Raw genomic sequence first — 20,074 nt, forward strand, 5'->3', positions numbered from 1 at the left:
ACTAGTTACTAGCTCCCGAGCATGGTAGTGCTCGCTCATCACTAGTTACTAGCACCGAGCATGGTAGTGCTCGCTCATCACTAGTTACTAGCTCCCGAGCATGGTAGTGCTCGCTCATCACTAGTCATGAAGTAAAATAGTGAAGTAAGAATTGGGGACTGACTTGAAGAAGAGAGAAAGAGAAAATCCATATCATAAGAATGGTCTAGTTGTCTTTTTGGGTGTTAAGTCTTCTAGGATCCATTCCAAAACACCAAAATATGCAATCAAAATAGTTTGAGGACCTTTAGACCCAGCCCAGTCTTAGTTCAGGGGAGGTAATAATCATTTCTGAAACATTTTTGGATCCATCCTGCCAAAAACTTTTAGTCTATCAGTTTAAAGGACGCTGTGAGAGAAATGGATATGACCACCGAAAGGTGTCAACAGATATTGTCACCAAACCTTTGTAGCCTCTTGAGTGTCATCCTAGTCAATGAAGATAACCCATTTGTCTTATGGACATCATAGAAGGAAGTCTTCCAATAAGCCGTAGAGAAGGAATGGCACGCTTTATGGACTCGTGATGGTCCACCATGTCATTCTTTTAGTGGCCACGACAGGGAAAATGTCAGGTTGGCCCAAATTTTTCCATCAATCATAACTGATCGTTGTGGTTCTCACTCTGGTCCTAATAATTCTGTTATATTAAAGGGTCATCTTTGTGTAACATCCCCTTTAAACTAGGCACTCAAGCTATTTACCTTCCAAGAATCAAAAAATAGCTTGGTAATGGCAGTCATACTGGTTGTCACCATGAGGTTCTCCAGAAACCCAACTGGTTGAAGAGAAAATCTCAAAGACTTATATTTGGAATTTTCTTTTTGGGGGGGGTGGGGGGGGGGGGGGGGGAGGTGGTGTTAATGCTCTTTAATGCTGCTTTGTTGTTGTATGTTGTTTTTTTTTTTTTGCTTTTTTTTTTTTTTTACACCTCAATGGTGATAGCCCTTAAAATGAAGTGTCAGCATAGAGAAAGCCGATCGATCGCTATGACGGCTGTCGGGCAATGGTGGTGTCCTCGTTTGCATATCATTCACAGTGAATTAAACAAAATACAATAAAATATTGGAATATTGGATACCACAAATTTAACCCGTGAAACCAAAATTCCAAAACCAACTTTCGTTACAGTGGACCGGAGTTCGAAAAGACGACAAGTGAAGCCTTTGGCAACCTCCCTTCTCGAAGCGTTGGTTATGATAGCTCAGATGACAGTGATTTTAAAGTTGGAGATGCCTCAGGTATTATTCTCCCCAAAAAATGTTTCTCTAAAACCTGTACATGACGATGTTTGGTGGCCACTCGTATTCGAAAATTTTCCTAAATTTTGTGATTTCTTAAAGGACGATTTTTCGATTTTGTTTGGTTTTAGTCAACCGGTTACAAGGCATTTTGCCCCCTATGGCTCTCATCTTTGTAGAGCCTCAATTGTGGCAAATGCTGACACTGTTTATACCCGGGCTATCATTTTCTTGCCTAAGCTTCAGTTTGTGCCTAATGATAACGTTGACCTGATATGTGTTATGTTCTATGCTTTGTAGTCTGGTATGCGTTGGTGCTTTTATAGAATTTTCGGAAAAGGATATGCAAATATCCACAAAAGTATAGTTAAGTTGAGGCCTTGATCAAAAAGTAAAGGACAGAAGACCTCAGCTTAGATCCCAGAGCATTGTGAGAATTGATGAAGACTTCTCAACTCTCGTAACATCATTTTTTGTTCTACAGAGGGAGATAGTCAACTCTCCGACCACTGTCAAAAATTGTTTTGGATTTTAAGAGGGTGGGTCTGAATAGGGGACGGGACCACCCTCTCTAATGTGTATGTACCCTTATAGGAATGAGGACAGGGGTTGAAGATCCCGTTAAGTGCTTAGTATTAGTAGTTTTAAATGCCTTTTGTAAGTTAAAGGCTAGTAGTCTTGCCCATAGTTAGGTTGGCCACCAATACAGTTGGACTGGCCACCAATACAGTTGGACTGGCCACCGATGTAGTTGGGTTGGCCCACCGATGTGATGGGGGTGGCCCACCGATGTAGATGGGGGTGGCCCACCGATGTAGATGGGGTGGCCCACCGATGTAGATGGGGGTGGCCCCACCGATGTAGATGGGGGTGGCCCACCGATGTAGATGGGGGTGGCCCACCGATGTAGATGGGGTGGCCCACCGATGTAGATGGGGGTGGCCCACCGATGTAGATGGGGGTGGCCCACCGATGTAAGATGGGGGTGGCCCACCGATGTAGATGGGGGGTGGCCCACCGATGTAGATGGGGGGCCCACCGATGTAGATGGGGGTGGCCCACCGATGTAGATGGGGGTGGCCCACCGATGTAGATGGGGGTGGCCCACCGATGTAGATGGGGGGTGGCCCACCGATGTAGATGGGGGTGGCCCACGATGTAGATGGGGGTGGCCCACCGATGTAGATGGGGGTGGCCCACCGATGTAGATGGGGGTGGCCCACCGATGTAGATGGGGGTGGCCCACCGATGTAGATGGGGGTGGCCCACCGATGTAGATGGGGGTGGCCCACCGATGTAGATGGGGGTGGCCCACCGATGTAGATGGGGGTGGCCCACCGATGTAGATGGGGGGTGGCCCACCGAAGTAGATGGGGGTGGCCCACCGAAGTAGATGGGGTGGCCCACCGAAGTAGATGGGGGTGGCCCACCGAAGTAGATGGGGGTGGCCCACCGAAGTAGATGGGGGTGGCCCACCGAAGTAGATGGGGGTGGCCCACCGAAGTAGATGGGGGTGGCCCACCGATTATAGTTGGGATGGCCTTAAAGTTTTTTTTTCTTTTCTTAATATGCCTAAATTTTTCCTGCAATCCCAAATTAGTGTCCCCCTTTTAATAAAAATACTTTTTAAATGAGTTCTTATTTTGTCATTTGATTTTTTTAAATGCTGTATTGTACACCAAGGCATTCGAACTACAAAGCATTGAGTGTTTAGGTTTGTGTCTTGCGAGCATCGGATATGGCTATCGTCTACTTGTTGGACACTGTGTATGTGCTTTCTTTGCAGATTCGGACGGCAGTGTCGCCGGCAGTGATGATGGTTCAAAAGACAGTAGTGAAGGTTCCGGCACCGACTCAGAAAACGACCTAAAAGAAGACGATATGGCGACAATAGATCTGAAGAAGAGGAAAAACGGAAGACTCCCGAAGAGAGAAGAAACTGTAGCAGGCTTCAGTCAAAACGAAGACAAAGCTACCGATGAGGAGCTTGATAAAGACGAGACGAAGAAAGACGAGACCGACAAACCACAGAAAAAGAAAGACAGAAGTCCTGAAGTCGACGTTGCGGCCGACGACCAAGGAAACGAACCCAAGAAATGGAACCTACGAAGGAACCGTCCGATGCTGGACTTTATCACCATGGAAGAGTTAAATGCCATGGACGACTATGACAGCGAAGACGACAACGACTGGAGACCCACAGGCGGTAAAGGGAAAGGAAAAACTTCTACCGGGGAGGGCAGCGATGGGGAAGACGACGAAGAGGAGGAGGATGGCAGCGAAGAAGAATCAAATCACAAAACCGGCAATAAAGACGACAGCTGCAGTTCAAGCGACGACGAAGGAAAGAAGAAGAAAATCAAGATTCCCAGTAGGAACAGCGGCGACGATGAGGAGCTGACGAATGACAGCTTGACATTGTCTCAAAGCAAAAGTAATGAGGTAATTTATAAAGTGTCCTGACAGGTTCATCAAGATGTGGGAAACTTGTGGTGCGAGCAGCCACGGAGACGTGCTCCTGCATCGCTACCTGCATAGCTTTTTTCGTCTTAGATCACCGAAGGTGCTGCGTCCCAATCATTATTACATTTGCGTCCATTTTTATTGTCTAGTTTCTCCAGTTTTATTTATATTTTTTAGTTTTGCGCCTTTTTTTTTTTTTTTTCTTTTTCATTTTTCGCCTATTTTGAAGTCCTATCTTTTTGTTCTAATTGGTTTTTTTTGTTTTTTTTTTCACTATTTTGGGTGCAATTTGTGAAATACAGATGTTTGCGATTGGTTTCATTATTTGCAATTTTTTTGCAGAAAAAATAATCCAGTCCCCAATGAAAAGTCATTTATTTTAGTAATAATTTAAATTTATAATATAAATTTATAAATTAATTATATTTAATAATTTATTATATATAATTTATATATATATATATATATATATATATATATATAAAATTATATTATATAAATATATAATTTATATTGTGCAAATCGTTTGCGCTAAAAGAGTGCAAAGAAGGTTGAAAAGCGAAAATACAAAGCCTTTTTTTATTTAAATATTTTTTATTTATATTATTATTTATTTATTCATGCACACATTATGAAGAATTTGGTGCAAAAAAAAAAAATTGCAAAAACAAGTTTCACAAGACAAAAAAAGATGAGACGTAAAAGGAAAAATTGAATCGGGGCTTTTTATTTTTACTCCAAAAATCACAACTTAAAGTTTTCTTTCCATCATAAACTTTTATGACTAGTGATGGGCAGACCCGAACTGTAAAAGTCCAGATCCACGTGATTTCAATTCCAAATTTTTTTTTTTCTTTTTCAAATTTCAAAAAAAAATAAATAAAATAAACGAAAAATAAAGAAAATTAATAATGAAGCAAGCGCGTCATACTTACCGAAAACTCCGGCATGGCTGTAACTGCTCTCAACGGCTGCTCGTTCACTTCCGGAGCTGCTCATTATCGGTCATGCATATGCACTGCTTTCCCCCGCCCACTGGCAGTTCTGGCATCTGTGATTGGCTGCAGTTGGACGCGCCCCCAGCCTGTGTGACAGCGTCTGACTGCAACCAATCAGAGGCGCTGTTGCGGTTCACTATTGTGGTATAAAAACAAATAAAACATTTGACATGGGGTCCCCCCATATATTGATACCAGCACAGGTAAAGCCCACGGCTACAGGCTGCAGTCCCCAGCCGTGCGCTTATTTTGGCTCTGTGGGCGGGGGAAAGCAGTGCATATGGAATGAGCGATATTGCGCGGCCCCAGAAGTTAATGAGCGGCTGGAAGCCGTTACAGCTGTGCCCGAACCTTCTATCCCTTCTACCACTATTTATATTCCCTGGATTTTGGTCTCTATAGACTTATACGGTGACCGGAATCCAGCCAAATAACCGACACCATTCCTGGGCCGTAACCGCCTATCCCTTCTACCACCATTTCTAATCCCTGGATTTGGTCCCTATAGACTTATATGGTGACCGCCATCCAGCCAGATAACTGAGACCATTCCCGGGCTGGAATCTCCTATCACCTTCTACCCACCATTTCTAATCCCTGGATTTTGGTCCCTATAGACTTATATGGTGACCGGCATCCAGCCAGATAACCGGGACCAATACCGGGCCGGATTTTTATTTATTCATTTTTTAACCCAGGTTAAAACCCGCCGGTCCCGGGCATCTGCAAGTCCACCCATCGCTATCTATGACTTATCTGAAAAATTTGTCAAAAAATGGCTGTAGTACGCTATAGTAATGGTCAGTCATGGTGGTGGCTACTACATCTGTACTTCATAAGGTCAAATCGCACCTTGGGGGACTTAGGGGTACTTTACCACGCTGCGACTTCGCTGCCGATATATCGTCGGGGTCACGTCGTTAGTGACGCACATCCGGCGCCGGTAGCGACAGTGCAGCGTGTAAAACAAATGAGCGACGATCAACGAGCGCAAAAACGTGCAAAATCGTTGCTCGTGACGCGTCGTTCATTTCCATAATATCGGTGCTGCTGCAGGTACGATGTTGTTTGTTGTTCCAGCGGCAGCATAGATCGCTATGTGTGACACCGCAGGAACGAGGAACATCTCCTTACCTGCGTCACCGGAAAAGGAGGAAGGAAGGAGGTGGGCGGCATGTTCCGGCCGCTCATCTCCTCCCCTCCATTTCTATTGAGCGTCTGTTCAGTGACTCTGCTGTGACGTCGCTGTGACGCTGAACGAATCTCCCCCTTAGAAATTAGGCGGTTCGCCGGTCACAGCGACGTCACAGAGCAGGTATGTGCGTGTGACGCTGCCATAGCGATAATGTTCGCTACGGCAGCGATCACCACATATCGGCCCGTGCGACGGGGGCGGGTGCTATCGCATGCGACATCGCTAGCCGATGCTAGCGATGTTGAAATGTGTAAAGTACCCCTTAACCCATCAAGACCAAAACTAATCCTAGGTGCTGGGTTTTTTTTTCCCATTGAAGTGGATGAGAGGCACTGGTGGACCCTCGCCAATAAGGAATCCATTTTCCATTGAAATGTTTTCGATGGGGAAAAAAGCAATGGATAAATGGATAAAATGTAACGTGCCTCAATCCTGACGACAAGTAGCCATTTATTTATATTTTTTTTCTGGCTACAAATTTTTCTTTATAAAGTTTGGAAAATATGAATTCAAACCATGGATCCTTTGCTCCTGCTGTTCCAGCTGTTGTTGGGTTTCCCCTCCAGTCTCTGACTCTCGCAGCCAATCACTGATGGTGGTAGCACGTCCAACCAGACAAAGCAGAGACCGCCTGGGAGACCCAGGAATTGTTGGCACAGGGGGTAAATGAAGAACGGCGCGGAAGAGGAATTACTTAATTTGGTAGGTGTTGGCTTTTAATTTAGAGCCTATGATTGAGATTTTTTTATATATATGTATATGTATGTGGTCCAAAAGTAGGTGGAGAGTATGTGTAATAGGGTTACCAAACATGGTGTAAAGTGAAACTGACTCAGTTGCCTTTAGCAACCAATCAGATTCCACCTTTCATTTTCCAAAGAGTCTGTGCAGAATGAAAAGTGGAATCTGATTGGTTGCTAAGGGCAACTGAGTCAGTTTCACTTTACACCATGTTTGATAACCCTATTACACATACTGTGCACCTACTTTTGGACCACTCTGCTATAAAATATAATCGTAATATATATATATATATATATATGTATGTGTATATGTGTGTGTGTGTGTATGTATGTATGTATGTATGTATGTATATATATATATATATATATATATATATATATATATATGTATGTATATATGTGTATGTATATTATATATATATATATATATATATATATATATATATATATATATATAAATATAATCTCCATCCATCCATGTAGTGCAATTCTGATTTAATTTTTGCTGGACTTTTAATAGGACTCGCTGATCTTGGAGAAGAGTGACAAGTGGTGTTCTCAGAAAATGGATCACATCTTAATATGCTGCGTGTGTCTGGGGGACAATAGCGAGGATGCGGATGAGATCATCCAGTGCGATAACTGCGGTATAACTGTGCACGAAGGTAACGTTCAGCCTCCGGCTGCTGCAGTAAAGGGGGCTCTAGAGTGGATAAAACATAGCAGCAGAATGGACTATCATTTCTGGTCATTTATGGGTGTCCGAACACTTACTCTTTCCATTCTTTCATCCCCGAGGATGAGGTTGCACAACCTTGCTCCCAATAGGAAGTGGCAGTTGTGCGTGGTTGCAAAGGGAGACACTGGGGGGCACAGCCTTAATAAAAAACAACGTGTTATTATATCAATATAGCCTGTCCCCAGGTTGGTTCACATACTGTATGGAGGGTTAGTTAAGATTCCTTGGTGGTCTAGAGTATGGAAGGGATACTAATTGATTGATAGTTGGCAGTAGAAGAGTGGAGTTGTTTTTATCCCTGGTGGTCTAGGGTAGAAGAGTGGGTTAGTAATGGATTCCTGTGGTCTAGGGTAGAAGAGTGGGTTAGTAATGGATTCACTGGTTGTCTAGGGTAGAAGAGTGGGTTAGTAATGGATTCACTGGTGGTCTAGGGTAGAAGAGTGGGTTTGTAATGGATTCACTGGTGGTCTAGGGTAGAAGAGTGGGTTTGTAATGGATTCACTGGTGGTCTAGGGTAGAAGAGTGGGTTAGTAATGGATTCACTGGTTGTCTAGGGTAGAAGAGTGGGTTAGTAATGGATTCACTGGTTGTCTAGGGTAGAAGAGTGGGTTAGTAATGGATTCACTGGTGGTCTAGGGTAGAAGAGTGGGTTAGTAATGGATTTCCTGGTGGTCTAGGGTAGAAGAGTGGGTTAGTAATGGATTTCCTGGTGGTCTAGGGTGGAAGTGTGGGTTAGTAATGGATTTCCTGGTGGTCTAGGGTGGAAGAGTGGGTTAGTAATGGATTTCCTGGTGGTCTAGGGTGGAAGTGTGGGTTAGTAATGGATTTCCTGGTGGTCTAGGGTAGAAGAGTGGGTTAGTAATGGATTTCCTGGTGGTCTAGGGTGGAAGTGTGGGTTAGTAATGGATTTCCTGGTGGTCTAGGGTGGAAGAGTGGGTTAGTAATGGATTTCCTGGTGGTCTAGGGTGGAAGAGTGGGTTAGTAATGGATTCCCTAGTAGTCTATGGTGGAAGTGTAGGTTAGTAATGGATTCACTGGTGGTCTAGGGTGGAAGAGTGGGTTAGTAATGGATTCACTGGTGGTCTAGGGTGGAAGAGTGGGTTAGTAATGGATTCACTGGTTGTCTAGGGTAGAAGAGTGGGTTAGTAATGGATTCCTGTGGTCTAGGGTAGAAGAGTGGGTTAGTAATGGATTCCCTGGAAGTCTATAGTAGAAGAGTGGGTTAGTAATGGATTCCTATGGTCTAGGGTAGAAGTGTGTGTTAGTAATGGATTTCCTGGTGGTCTATTGTAGAAGAGTGGGTTACTAATGGATTTCCTGGTGGTCTAGGTTGGAAGAGTGGGTTAGTAATGAATTCACTGGTTGTCTAGGGTGGAAGAGTGGGTTTGTAATGGATTCACTGGTGGTCTAGGATAGAAGAGTGGGTTTGTAATGGATTCACTGGTGGTCTAGGGTGGAAGAGTGGGTTTATAATGGATTCACTGGTTGTCTAGGGTAGAAGAGTGGGTTAGTAATGGATTTCCTGGTAGTCTAGGGTGGAAGTGTAGGTTAGTAATGGATTCACTGGTGGTCTAGGGTGGAAGAGTGGGTTAGTAATGGATTCACTGGTTGTCTAGGGTAGAAGAGTGGGTTAGTAATGGATTCCTGTGGTCTAGGGTAGAAGAGTGGGTTAGTAATGGATTTCCTGGTGGTCTAGGGTGGAAGTGTGGGTTAGTAATGGATTTCCTGGTGGTCTAGGGTGGAAGTGTGGGTTAGTAATGGATTTCCTGGTGGTCTAGGGTGGAAGAGTGGGTTAGTAATGGATTTCCTGGTGGTCTAGGGTGGAAGAGTGGGTTAGTAATGGATTTCCTGGTGGTCTAGGGTGGAAGAGTGGGTTAGTAATGGATTTCCTGGTGGTCTAGGGTGGAAGAGTGGGTTAGTAATGGATTTCCTGGTAGTCTAGGGTGGAAGTGTGGGTTAGTAATGGATTTCCTGGTGGTCTAGGGTGGAAGAGTGGGTTAGTAATGGATTTCCTGGTGGTCTAGGGTGGAAGAGAGGGTGTTAGTAATGGATTTCCTGGTAGTCTAGGGTGGAAGTGTAGGTTAGTAATGGATTCACTGGTGGTCTAGGGTGGAAGTGTGGGTTAGTAATGGATTTCCTGGTGGTCTAGGGTGGAAGAGTGGGTTAGTAATGGATTTCCTGGTGGTCTAGGGTGGAAGAGAGGGTGTTAGTAATGGATTTCCTGGTAGTCTAGGGTGGAAGTGTAGGTTAGTAATGGATTCACTGGTGGTCTAGGGTGGAAGAGTGGGTTAGTAATGGATTCACTGGTTGTCTAGGGTAGAAGAGTGGGTTAGTAATGGATTCCTGTGGTCTAGGGTAGAAGAGTGGGTTAGTAATGGATTTCCTGGTGGTCTAGGGTGGAAGTGTGGGTTAGTAATGGATTTCCTGGTGGTCTAGGGTGGAAGAGTGGGTTAGTAATGGATTTCCTGGTGGTCTAGGGTGGAAGAGTGGGTTAGTAATGGATTTCTTCGGCGCTCCATTGGGAGACCCAGACGATTGGGTGTATAGCTACTGCCTCCGGAGGCCACACAAAGCATTACACTAAAAAGTGTAAGGCCCCTCCCCTTCTGGCTATACACCCCCCGTGGGATCACGGGCTGCTCAGTTTTCAAGCTTTGTGCGAAGGAGGTCAGACATCCACGCATAGCTCCACTGTTTAGTCAGCAGTAGCTGCTGACTATGTCGGATGGAAGAAAAGAGGGCCCATACTAGGGCCCCCAGCATGCTCCCTTCTCACCCCACTTTTGTCGGCGGTGTTTGTTAAGGTTGAGGTACCCATTGCGGGTACGGAGGCTGGAGCCCACATGCTGTTTTCCTTCCCCCATCCCCCTGAAGGGCTCTGGTGAAGTGGGATCTTACCGGCCTCCAGGCTCTGAGGCCGGGCTCCATCCACAGACCCGGAGAACCTGCTGGATACGGAGCTGGGTACCATCAGGGACAAGGCCCTGCAACATTCAGGTACTCTGTGTCCCCGTGCAGACAGGCACAGACACACTCCACTCCAGCGTTGCTGGGTGTTCTAGTGCGCCGGGGACAGTAGCGCTGCGCGCTTGGGCTATACTCACTGCAGCTTAGCTGCAGTGAGTTTATTTGTGGGGAACTACCGCGCCGGCCGCCCTAGAGGCTGCGGCGCGGCTGTGACTTGTGGTGCGCCGGGGACTTCGCGCTGACCGTGCTTTTACGACGGCAGCGCTTATAAATCTAGTCCCCGGCGTTTGCGGCCTAGTTCCGTTTCGTTCCCGCCCCCAACCCTGTCAGTCAGGGAAGGGGCGAGACGCTGTATAATGATCAGCGCCGAAGGGCTGGAGTCGTATTTACATACTCCAGCCCTCTCACTGGGCACAGTGGGACGCCAGTTTCCCGCTCTTTGTCTGCAGCACGCCCACGGCCCGCCCCTCTTCACAGGACGCCGGCAGCCATTCCTGCATGCAGTCTGAGCTGGAGAACGGACATAGCCCTGGGAGATCCAGACAGGGGATTCTGGCGACCACACACCCGCTCTTAAGCGGGCGGTAAGCAGCACCTAGGTGCTGACCCCACTAGTGCCACAGTGTTGTTTAGTGTACTTTTGTCTGTACCTATATATTGCACTGTACGGTCGCTTCTTGGCTTTATACCCTATATTGCTCTGAGGAGACGACAGCATGTCATCCGCAAAAAGCAAGGGTGCCAATGCACAGGCTTTATATGCTGCTTGTACCGCATGTGGGGCTGATCTACCGGCAGGTTCCTCTGACCCCCATTGTGTGCAATGTTCGGTCCCTGTGCCACTTCGTCAGCCGGAGTCTATGCTAGTAGTGGCCCAGGCAGAGATGCCTGTGAATCCTGCCCCGGTGACGGGGACAGAGTTTGCAGTTTTTGCTGATAAAATGTCTGTGACTATGACAAAAATTCTAGAATCTTTGCAGTCCAGGCCGGTCGCTCAGACCATGGGCACTGTTGATTCACTGTTCCCCGGTCCCCCTCAGTTGGAACTAATCCGTGCTCCAAGGGGGTCCCACGCATCACAGGCTGAAGGCTCTGACTCGGACGACAGTCCCAGGCAGCCTAAGCGAGCTCGCTGGGAGAGACCCTCGGCGTCATCACGCTGGTCAGGGTCTCAGCGAGAGGATTCTCTGTATGATGAGACAGAGGTAGATGATCAGGAGTCTAATCCTGAGACCGCTCTCAATCTGGATACTCCTGATGGTGACGCCATGGTGAATGACCTTATAGCGGCCATCAATAGACTGTTGGATATTTCTCCCCCAGCCCCTCCAGCGGGGGAGGCAGCTGCACAGCAAGAGAAATTCCATTTCAGATATCCCAAGCGTAAATTGAGTACTTTTCTAGACCACTCTGACTTCAGAGAAGCAGTTTCAGAAACATCATGCTTATCCAGATAAGCGTTTTTCCAAGCGTCTTAAGGATACACGTTATCCTTTTCCCCCTGACGTGGTCAAACGCTGGACCCAGTGTCCAAAGGTGGACCCCCCAATCTCCAGGCTTGCGGCTAGATCCATAGTTGCAGTGGAAGATGGGGCTTCACTTAAAGATGCCACTGACAGGCAGATGGACCTTTGGTTGAAATCTGTCTATGAAGCTATTGGCGCGTCGTTTGCTCCAGCATTCGCAGCCGTGTGGGCACTCCAAGCTATTTCAGCTGGTCTGGCGCAGGTGGACTCTGTCATACGTCCATCAGTGCCGCAGGTGGCGTCCTTAACCTCGCAAATGTCTGCGTTTGCGACTTACGCTATCAATGCTGTCCTGGACTCTACGAGCCGTACATCTATGGCGTCTGCCAACTCTGTCGTTTTACGCAGAGCCTTGTGGTTGAAAGAATGCTTAACCAGTTTGCCATTATCTGGAGACAGACTGTTTGGTGAGCAATTGGCTGAAATCATTAAACAGTCCAAGGGTAAGGACTCTTCCTTACCCCAGCCCAGATCAAGCAAACCCCAACAGAGGAGGGGACAGTCGAGGTTTCGGTCCTTTCGTGGCTCGGGCAGGGCCCACTTCTCCTCGTCCAAAAGGACTCAGAAAGAGCAGAGGAGTTCAGATTCCTGGCGGGCTCACTCACGCCCAAAGAAAGCAGCCGGAGGAACCGCTTCCAAGGCGGCTGCCTCATGACTTTCAGCCTCCTCTCTCCGCATCCTCGGTCGGTGGCAGGCTCTCCCGCTTTGGCGACATTTGGCTGTCACAGGTCAAGGACCGGTGGGTGAGAGACGTTTTGTCTCACGGGTACAGGATAGAGTTCAGTTCTCGTCCTCCGCCTCGATTCTTCAGAACTTCCCCACCTCCCGACCGAGCCGATGCTCTTCTGCAGGCGGTGTGCTCCCTAAGGGCAGAAGGAGTGGTGATCCCTGTTCCTCCTCAGGAACAAGGTCAAGGTTTTTACTCCAATCTGTTTGTGGTACCAAAAAAGGACGGCTCTTTCCGTCCTGTTCTGGACCTAAAACTGCTCAACAAGCACGTGAAAATCAGGCGGTTCCGGATGGAATCCCTCCGCTCCGTCATTTCCTCGATGTCTCAAGGAGATTTTCTAGCATCAATAGACATCAAAGATGCTTATCTCCACGTGCCGATTGCTCCAGAGCACCAGCGTTTTCTACGCTTCGTGATAGGGGACGACCATCTTCAGTTCGTAGCCCTGCCATTTGGTCTGGCGACAGCCCCACGGGTTTTCACCAAGGTCATGGCAGCAGTGGTAGCAGTCTTGCACTCTCAGGGACACTCGGTGATCCCTTACTTGGACGATCTACTTGTCAATGCACCCTCTCAAGGAGCATGCCAACACAGCCTGAACGTTGCGCTGGAGACTCTCCAGACCTTCGGGTGGATCATCAACTTTTCAAAGTCAAACCTGTCTCCGACCCAATCACTAACATATCTTGGCATGGAGTTTCATACTCTCTCAGCGGTAGTGAAGCTTCCGCTGGACAAGCAGCGGTCACTACAGACAGGGGTGCAGTCTCTCCTTCAAGGCCAGTCGCACCCCTTAAGACGCCTCATGCACTTCCTAGGGAAGATGGTGGCAGCAATGGAGGCAGTTCCGTTTGCGCAGTTTCATCTGCGCCCACTTCAATGGGACATTCTCCGCCAATGGGACAGGAAGTCGACGTCCTTGGACAGGAAAGTCTCCCTTTCCCAGACGGCCAAGGACTCTCTTCAGTGGTGGCTTCTTCCCACCTCATTATCACAAGGAAGGTCCTTCCTACCCCCATCCTGGGCGGTGGTCACGACAGACGCGAGCCTGTCAGGGTGGGGAGCAGTTTTTCTCCACCACAGGGCTCAAGGTACGTGGACTCAGCAGGAGTCCACCCTTCAGATCAATGTTCTGGAAATCAGGGCAGTGTATCTTGCCCTACAAGCCTTCCAGCACTGGCTGGAAGGGAAGCAGATCCGAATTCAGTCGGACAACTCCACAGCGGTGGCATACATCAACCACCAAGGTGGGACACGCAGTCGGCAAGCCTTCCAGGAAGTCCGGCGGATTCTGATGTGGGTGGAAGCCACGGCCTCCACCATATCCGCAGTTCACATCCCTGGCGTAGAAAACTGGGAAGCAGACTTCCTCAGTCGCCAGGGCATGGACGCAGGGGAATGGTCCCTTCACCCGGACGTGTTTCAGGAAATCTGCCGCTGCTGGGGAGTGCCGGACGTCGACCTAATGGCGTCTCGGCACAACAACAAGGTCCCGACCTTCATGGCGAGGTCTCGCGATCAAAGAGCTCTGGCGGCAGACGCCTTGGTGCAAGATTGGTCGCAGTTCCAGCTTCCCTATGTGTTTCCCCCTCTGGCACTCTTGCCCAGAGTGCTACGCAAGATCAGGTCCGATTGCCGCCGCGTCTTACTCGTCGCCCCAGACTGGCCGAGGAGATCGTGGTACCCGGATCTGTGGCATCTCACGGTCGGCCAACCGTGGGCGCTACCAGACCGGCCAGACTTACTGTCACAAGGGCCGTTTTTCCATCTGAATTCTGCGGCCCTGAACCTGACTGTGTGGCCATTGAGTCCTGGATCCTAGCGTCTTCAGGATTATCTCAAGGGGTCGTGGCCACCATGAGACAGGCTAGGAAGCCCACGTCTGCTAAGATCTATCACAGAACGTGGAAGATTTTCTTATCCTGGTGCTCTGCACAGGGAGTGTCCCCCTGGCCATTTGCATTGCCTACTTTTCTTTCCTTCCTGCAATCTGGTTTGGAAAAAGGCTTAGCGCTCGGCTCCCTTAAAGGACAAGTCTCAGCGCTATCAGTATTTTTTCAGAAGCGTCTAGCACGACTTCCTCAGGTACGCACGTTCCTGCAGGGGGTTTGTCACATCGTCCCTCCGTACAAACGGCCGTTAGATCCATGGGATCTGAACAGGGTACTGGTTGCTCTCCAGAAGCCGCCCTTCGAGCCTCTGAAGGAGGTGTCACTTTCTCGACTCTCACAGAAAGTGGCCTTTCTGGTAGCGGTCACGTCTCTTCGGAGAGTGTCTGAGCTAGCAGCGCTGTCATCCAAAGCTCCCTTCCTGGTGTTTCACCAGGACAAGGTAGTGCTGCGCCCGATTCAGGAATTTCTCCCTAAGGTGGTATCCTCTTTTCATCTCAATCAGGATATCTCCTTGCCTTCCTTTTGTCCTCATCCAGTTCATCGGTATGAGAAGGATTTGCATTTGTTAGATCTGGTGAGAGCACTCAGAATCTACATCTCCCGCACGGCGCCCCTGCGCCGCTCGGATGCACTCTTTGTCCTTGTCGCTGGTAAGCGCAAAGGGTCGCAGGCTTCCAAATCCACCCTGGCTCGATGGATCAAGGAACCAATTCTTGAAGCCTACCGTTCTGCTGGGCTTCCGGTTCCATCAGGGCTGAAGGCCCATTCTACCAGAGCCGTGGGTGCGTCCTGGGCATTACGACACCAGGCTACGGCTCAACAGGTGTGCCAGGCGGCTACCTGGTCGAGCCTGCACACTTTCACCAAACATTATCAGGTGCATACCTACGCTTCGGCGGACGCCAGCCTAGGTAGAAGAGTCCTGCAGGCGGCAGTTGCCTCCTCGTAGGGGAGGGCTGTTTTGCAGCTCTAACTTGAGGTATTATTTTACCCACCCAGGGACTGCTTTTGGACGTCCCAATCGTCTGGGTCTCCCAATGGAGCGCCGAAGAAGAAGGGAATTTTGTTACTTACCGTAAATTCCTTTTCTTCTAGCTCCAATTGGGAGACCCAGCACCCGCCCTGTTTCCTTCGGGATTTTTGTTTTTTTCGGGTGCACATGTTGTTCATGTTGAACGGTTTCAGTTCTCCGATGTTACTTCGGATTGAATTTGTTTAAACCAGTTATTGGCTTTCCTCCTTCTTGCTTTAGCACTAAAACTGAGCAGCCCGTGATCCCACGGGGGGTGTATAGCCAGAAGGGGAGGGGCCTTACACTTTTTAGTATAATGCTTTGTGTGGCCTCCGGAGGCAGTAGCTATACACCCAATCGTCTGGGTCTCCCAATTGGAGCTAGAAGAAAAGGAATTTACGGTAAGTAACAAAATTCCCTTCTTCCTGGTGGTCTAGGGTGGAAGAGTGGGTTAGTAATGGATTTCCTGGTGGTCTAGGGTGGAAGAGTGGGTTAGTAATGGATTTCCTGGTAGTCTAGGGTGGAAGTGTGGGTTAGTAATGGATTTCCTGGTGGTCTAGGGTGGAAGAGTGGGTTAGTAATGTATTCACTGGTGATCTGGGGTGGAAGAGTGGGTTAGTAATGGATTCCTTGGTGGTTTAGGTTACAATTTTGCACCTGTGGATGTATTTTATGGGGGCTGTGTTGAAACTGCTAATCCTCCCCCCACACCTTGTATTCTAAGATCACGTGCTCATTAAGACCGATCTGCCAGAGTGAGTGTGGGCCGGACACCTCCTCGCTGACCTGTCGCTCTTGCAGATCGGTTTGTGCCACTGTCAGGATGTTGAGCCTCAGCCTTGCTGTCACTTCTTCTGACATCTTGATTGCAGCGTGTCTTCGGGCATACGTCTTGTGCCCGTCCTTGCTTACATCCCTGTTCTCGCACTTCTCTGCTTGTGTGACACTTTGCTCTGTAACCTCCATGACAGCCGGGTCGTCATGCGGGACGTCTTATATGAATTATTATAAAATAAGCTATTGATTAAATCGGGGCTTTTTGCGATGCATGATTTTTTTTTTTGACAATGTTTTGTCTTTATATCATGATTTTTATATATATAAAAAAATTACAAAATCAGTAATCTTGCCATTTTCATGTTCTTTCATGTTCTTTCATGTTGAGTTTTCAGCAGGTTTACTATCCTCAGAGGCAGGATTACAATGAATAATACGTCTGTACAGATCTGGCAACCCTGGCACACAAACCTCACTAAAAAGTTTTGATAAGTGTCCAGGGTTGCTGAGCGGCACTGGAAAAAAACGCACTCCCAGGAAGACTTCACCACTTTCAAACACACAACTTTCACATTCCGGTCAGCCCTCACCTCTGCTAATGATTACGACTTTGTAAACCTCATATCTTCCTTATCACACTGCCCCAAACAGATATTCAACACTTTTAACTCCCTCCGACCCCCCCTCATCTCTGCTGAACTCTTTGCTGCACATTTTACAGATAAGACGGACCAAACAAGGCAAATCTTTTCTCTTTAATCACCACAACCCCTCCATATAACAAACCATTGCCCTCCCCTGTAACCTTCCTCCCCACCATCAGTGAAGAAGAGCTTACTCACCTACTCTCCAAATCGCACCTCACCACCTGTGCACTTGACCCCATCCCATCTCCTCCCCAAACTCACTATGACACTTATTCCAACCCTAACCCATCTTTTCACCCTATCGTTAGCTTCCGGTACCTTCCCTTCTGCTTTCAAACATGCCACAATCACACCTATCCTGAAGAAGCCATCCTTCGACTCACCTCTACGTCCAGCTATTGTCTTATATCGCTGCTCGTGTTCGCCTCCAAACTTCTTGAGCAGCACGTCCATGCTGAACTATACTCGCACTTCTCATCCAACTCACTCTTCGACAACCTACAATCTGGCTTCCGTCCCTACCAGTCCACCGACACTGCCCTGACCAAAATTACTAATGACTTACTGCCAAAGCTAACAGACAATACACGATTGCCTTCAGGGAACCTGCTCCAAGGATTGCCTTTGTGGGGCCTGCTCCAAGGATTGCCTTTGTGGGACGCACTCCCGGGTTTGCCTTTGTGGGGCCCGCTCCAGGGATTGCCTTCAGGGGGGGAGGCCCGCTCCAGGGATTGCCTTCAGGGGGGGAGGCCCGCTCCAGGGATTGCCTTCGGGGGGGGGGGGCCCGCTCCAGGGATTGCCTTCGGGGGGGGGGGGGCCCGCTCCAGGGATTGCCTTCGGGGGGGGGGGTCCGCTCCAGGGATTGCCTTCGGGGGGGGGGGGGGGAGTCCGCTGTCTGGATTTGCCTTCGGGGGAGTCCGCTCTCTGGATTTGCCTTCGGGGGGCCAGCCCTCGGGGTTGCCTTTTGGGGGGGCACGCCCTCGGGGTTGCCTTTGGGGGGGCACACTTCCTGGGTTGCCTTCGGACAATTCTCTGTACTGTTCCTTCGAGACCTCTCCTCTTCTTCCCTCTTACAACAGACCCTTCTTCCCTCGGTATCACAGATCTTGCCCTCTTCTGGATCTCCACACTGACCGCACTTTTAGCCTCTTAAGGCTGCTTTACACGGTACGACCGATTGTGCGATTTCACAATCGATCGTACCCGCCCCCGTCCTTTTTGCGTCACCGGCAAATCGCTGCCCGTGTCGCACAAAGTTAGTAACCCCCGTCACACATACTTACCTCTCGTGCGACCTCGCTGTGGGCGGCGAACGTCCACTTCCTGGAGTGGGAGGGACGTTCGGCGTCACAGCGACGTCACACGGCCGCCGGCCAATAGAAGCAGAGGGGCGGAGATGAGCGGGACGTAAAGATCCCGCCCACCTCCTTCCTTCCACATAGAGCCGGCGGCGGCCGCGGGAGGCAGGTGAGCTGCTCATCGTTCCCGTGGTGTCACACGGAGCGGCGTGTGCTACCACGGAAACGATGGTCAACTAAATTAAACGATATTATGGAACCTAGCGAGCAGTACCCGACTCACGATTTGTGAGCGATACTGTGTCGCTAGGAGGTGTCACACAGGCCGGCATCGCCAGCGATGCCGGATGTGCGTCACAAAAACCGTGACCCCGACGATCTATTGCACGATAGATTGTCTGGTGTAAAGCAGCCTTTACACTCCCACGCTACCTCCTCATCTCTCCCCTATCTGTCGGTGTCCCTAAGGTCTCTGTCCTGGGAACCCTACTCTTCTCCATTTATACCTTTTTGGTTCATAAAGTCCCATGGCTTCCAGTACCACCTATATGCTGAGGACCCTCACAAATACCTCTTTGGCCCAGACGTCACTGCCCTGCTGTCCAGAATCCCAGAGTGTCTATCGGCCATATCCTCCTTCTTCTCCTTTCGCTTTCTTAAGCTCAATGTGGACAAAACTGAACTCCTCATCTTTCTTCCCTCTCACTTACCTCCCCTACCTGATCTATCACAATAAATGCCACAATTATCTTTCCCCTGAACTAAATGTCCACTGTCTCGGAGTAACCCTCGACTCTGGCTTGTTCTTCATACTGCACATCCAAGCTGTTACCACCTCCTGCCATCTCCAACTCAAAAATATTTCCAGAATCCGTCCTTTCCACAACCCAGAATCTACTAAAATGTTAGTGCTGCCCTCCTCATCTCCCACCTCAACTACTGCAACATCCTCCTCTGTGGCCTCCCTGCTAACACTCTCGCACCTCTCCAGACCGTCCTTATCTCTGCTGCCCAACTAATCCACCTCTCTGCTCTCTACTCCTCCGCTTCTCCCCTCTGCTCATCTCTTCATTGGTTCCCAATTCCCCAACTTATCCAGGTCAGTCTTCTAATGCTGACCTACAAAGTTGTACATCCTCTGTTTCCTCTTTATATCTCCAAAGTAATCTCCCTATATCTTCCCTCACGTTGTTTCCAGTTTCCCCCATATCTCCTTCTCTCCTCCAGACTTGTACGTTCCTCACTCAAAAGCCTCCAAAACGTCTCTCGAGTATCCCCCGTCCTTTCGAGTTCTGTGCCCCAACACGTCAAATTATTCAGCACTCTCAGAACTTTCAGACTGAACTGGAAATCTCATCTCATCAAGAAAGCTACAGTCTGCAGTGACCCCCGTATCCAGAAGATACTGCAAAATTTCTTTTATCCAATAATCCAGACTAATTGACTAAAATGGGGCACGCTTTTGGGTTAGCCTTCATAGGGCCTGCTTTTGTGGTTGACTACAGTGGGGGCCTGCTCTCGGGGTTGCCTTCTGGGGGACCACTCTCGGGGTTGCCTTCTGGGGAACCACTCTCGGATTTGCCTTCTGGGGGACCACTCTCGGGGTTGCCTTCTGGGGAACCACTCTCGGGGTTGCCTTCTGGGGGACCACTCTCGGGGTTGCCTTCTGGGGGACCACTCTCGGGGTTGCCTTCTGGGGGACCACTCTCGGGGTTGCCTTCTGGGGGACCACTCTCGGGGTTGCCTTCTGGGGGACCACTCTCGGGGTTGCCTTCTGGGGGACCACTCTCGGGGTTGCCTTCTGGGG

The 20,074-nt window shown here is 48.9% G+C and overlaps 1 protein-coding gene across 1 annotated transcript in view; it reads left to right on the top strand.

Moving 5' to 3' along the window:
- Nucleotides 1–20,074, top strand: part of PHF14 (PHD finger protein 14) — a 322,056-nt gene that overhangs the window by 8,578 nt on the left and 293,404 nt on the right. The window contains exons 2-4 of the mRNA XM_075316872.1: nt 1,171–1,280; nt 3,067–3,722; nt 7,200–7,344. Of these exons, the coding sequence (XP_075172987.1) occupies nt 3,162–3,722; nt 7,200–7,344 (706 nt within the window). The 5' untranslated portion in view covers nt 1,171–1,280; nt 3,067–3,161. The remainder of the gene's footprint in view (nt 1–1,170; nt 1,281–3,066; nt 3,723–7,199; nt 7,345–20,074) is intronic.

This window comes from Anomaloglossus baeobatrachus, chromosome 6 (assembly GCF_048569485.1).
Source record: "Anomaloglossus baeobatrachus isolate aAnoBae1 chromosome 6, aAnoBae1.hap1, whole genome shotgun sequence".
Taxonomy (NCBI): Eukaryota; Metazoa; Chordata; class Amphibia; order Anura; family Aromobatidae; genus Anomaloglossus; species Anomaloglossus baeobatrachus.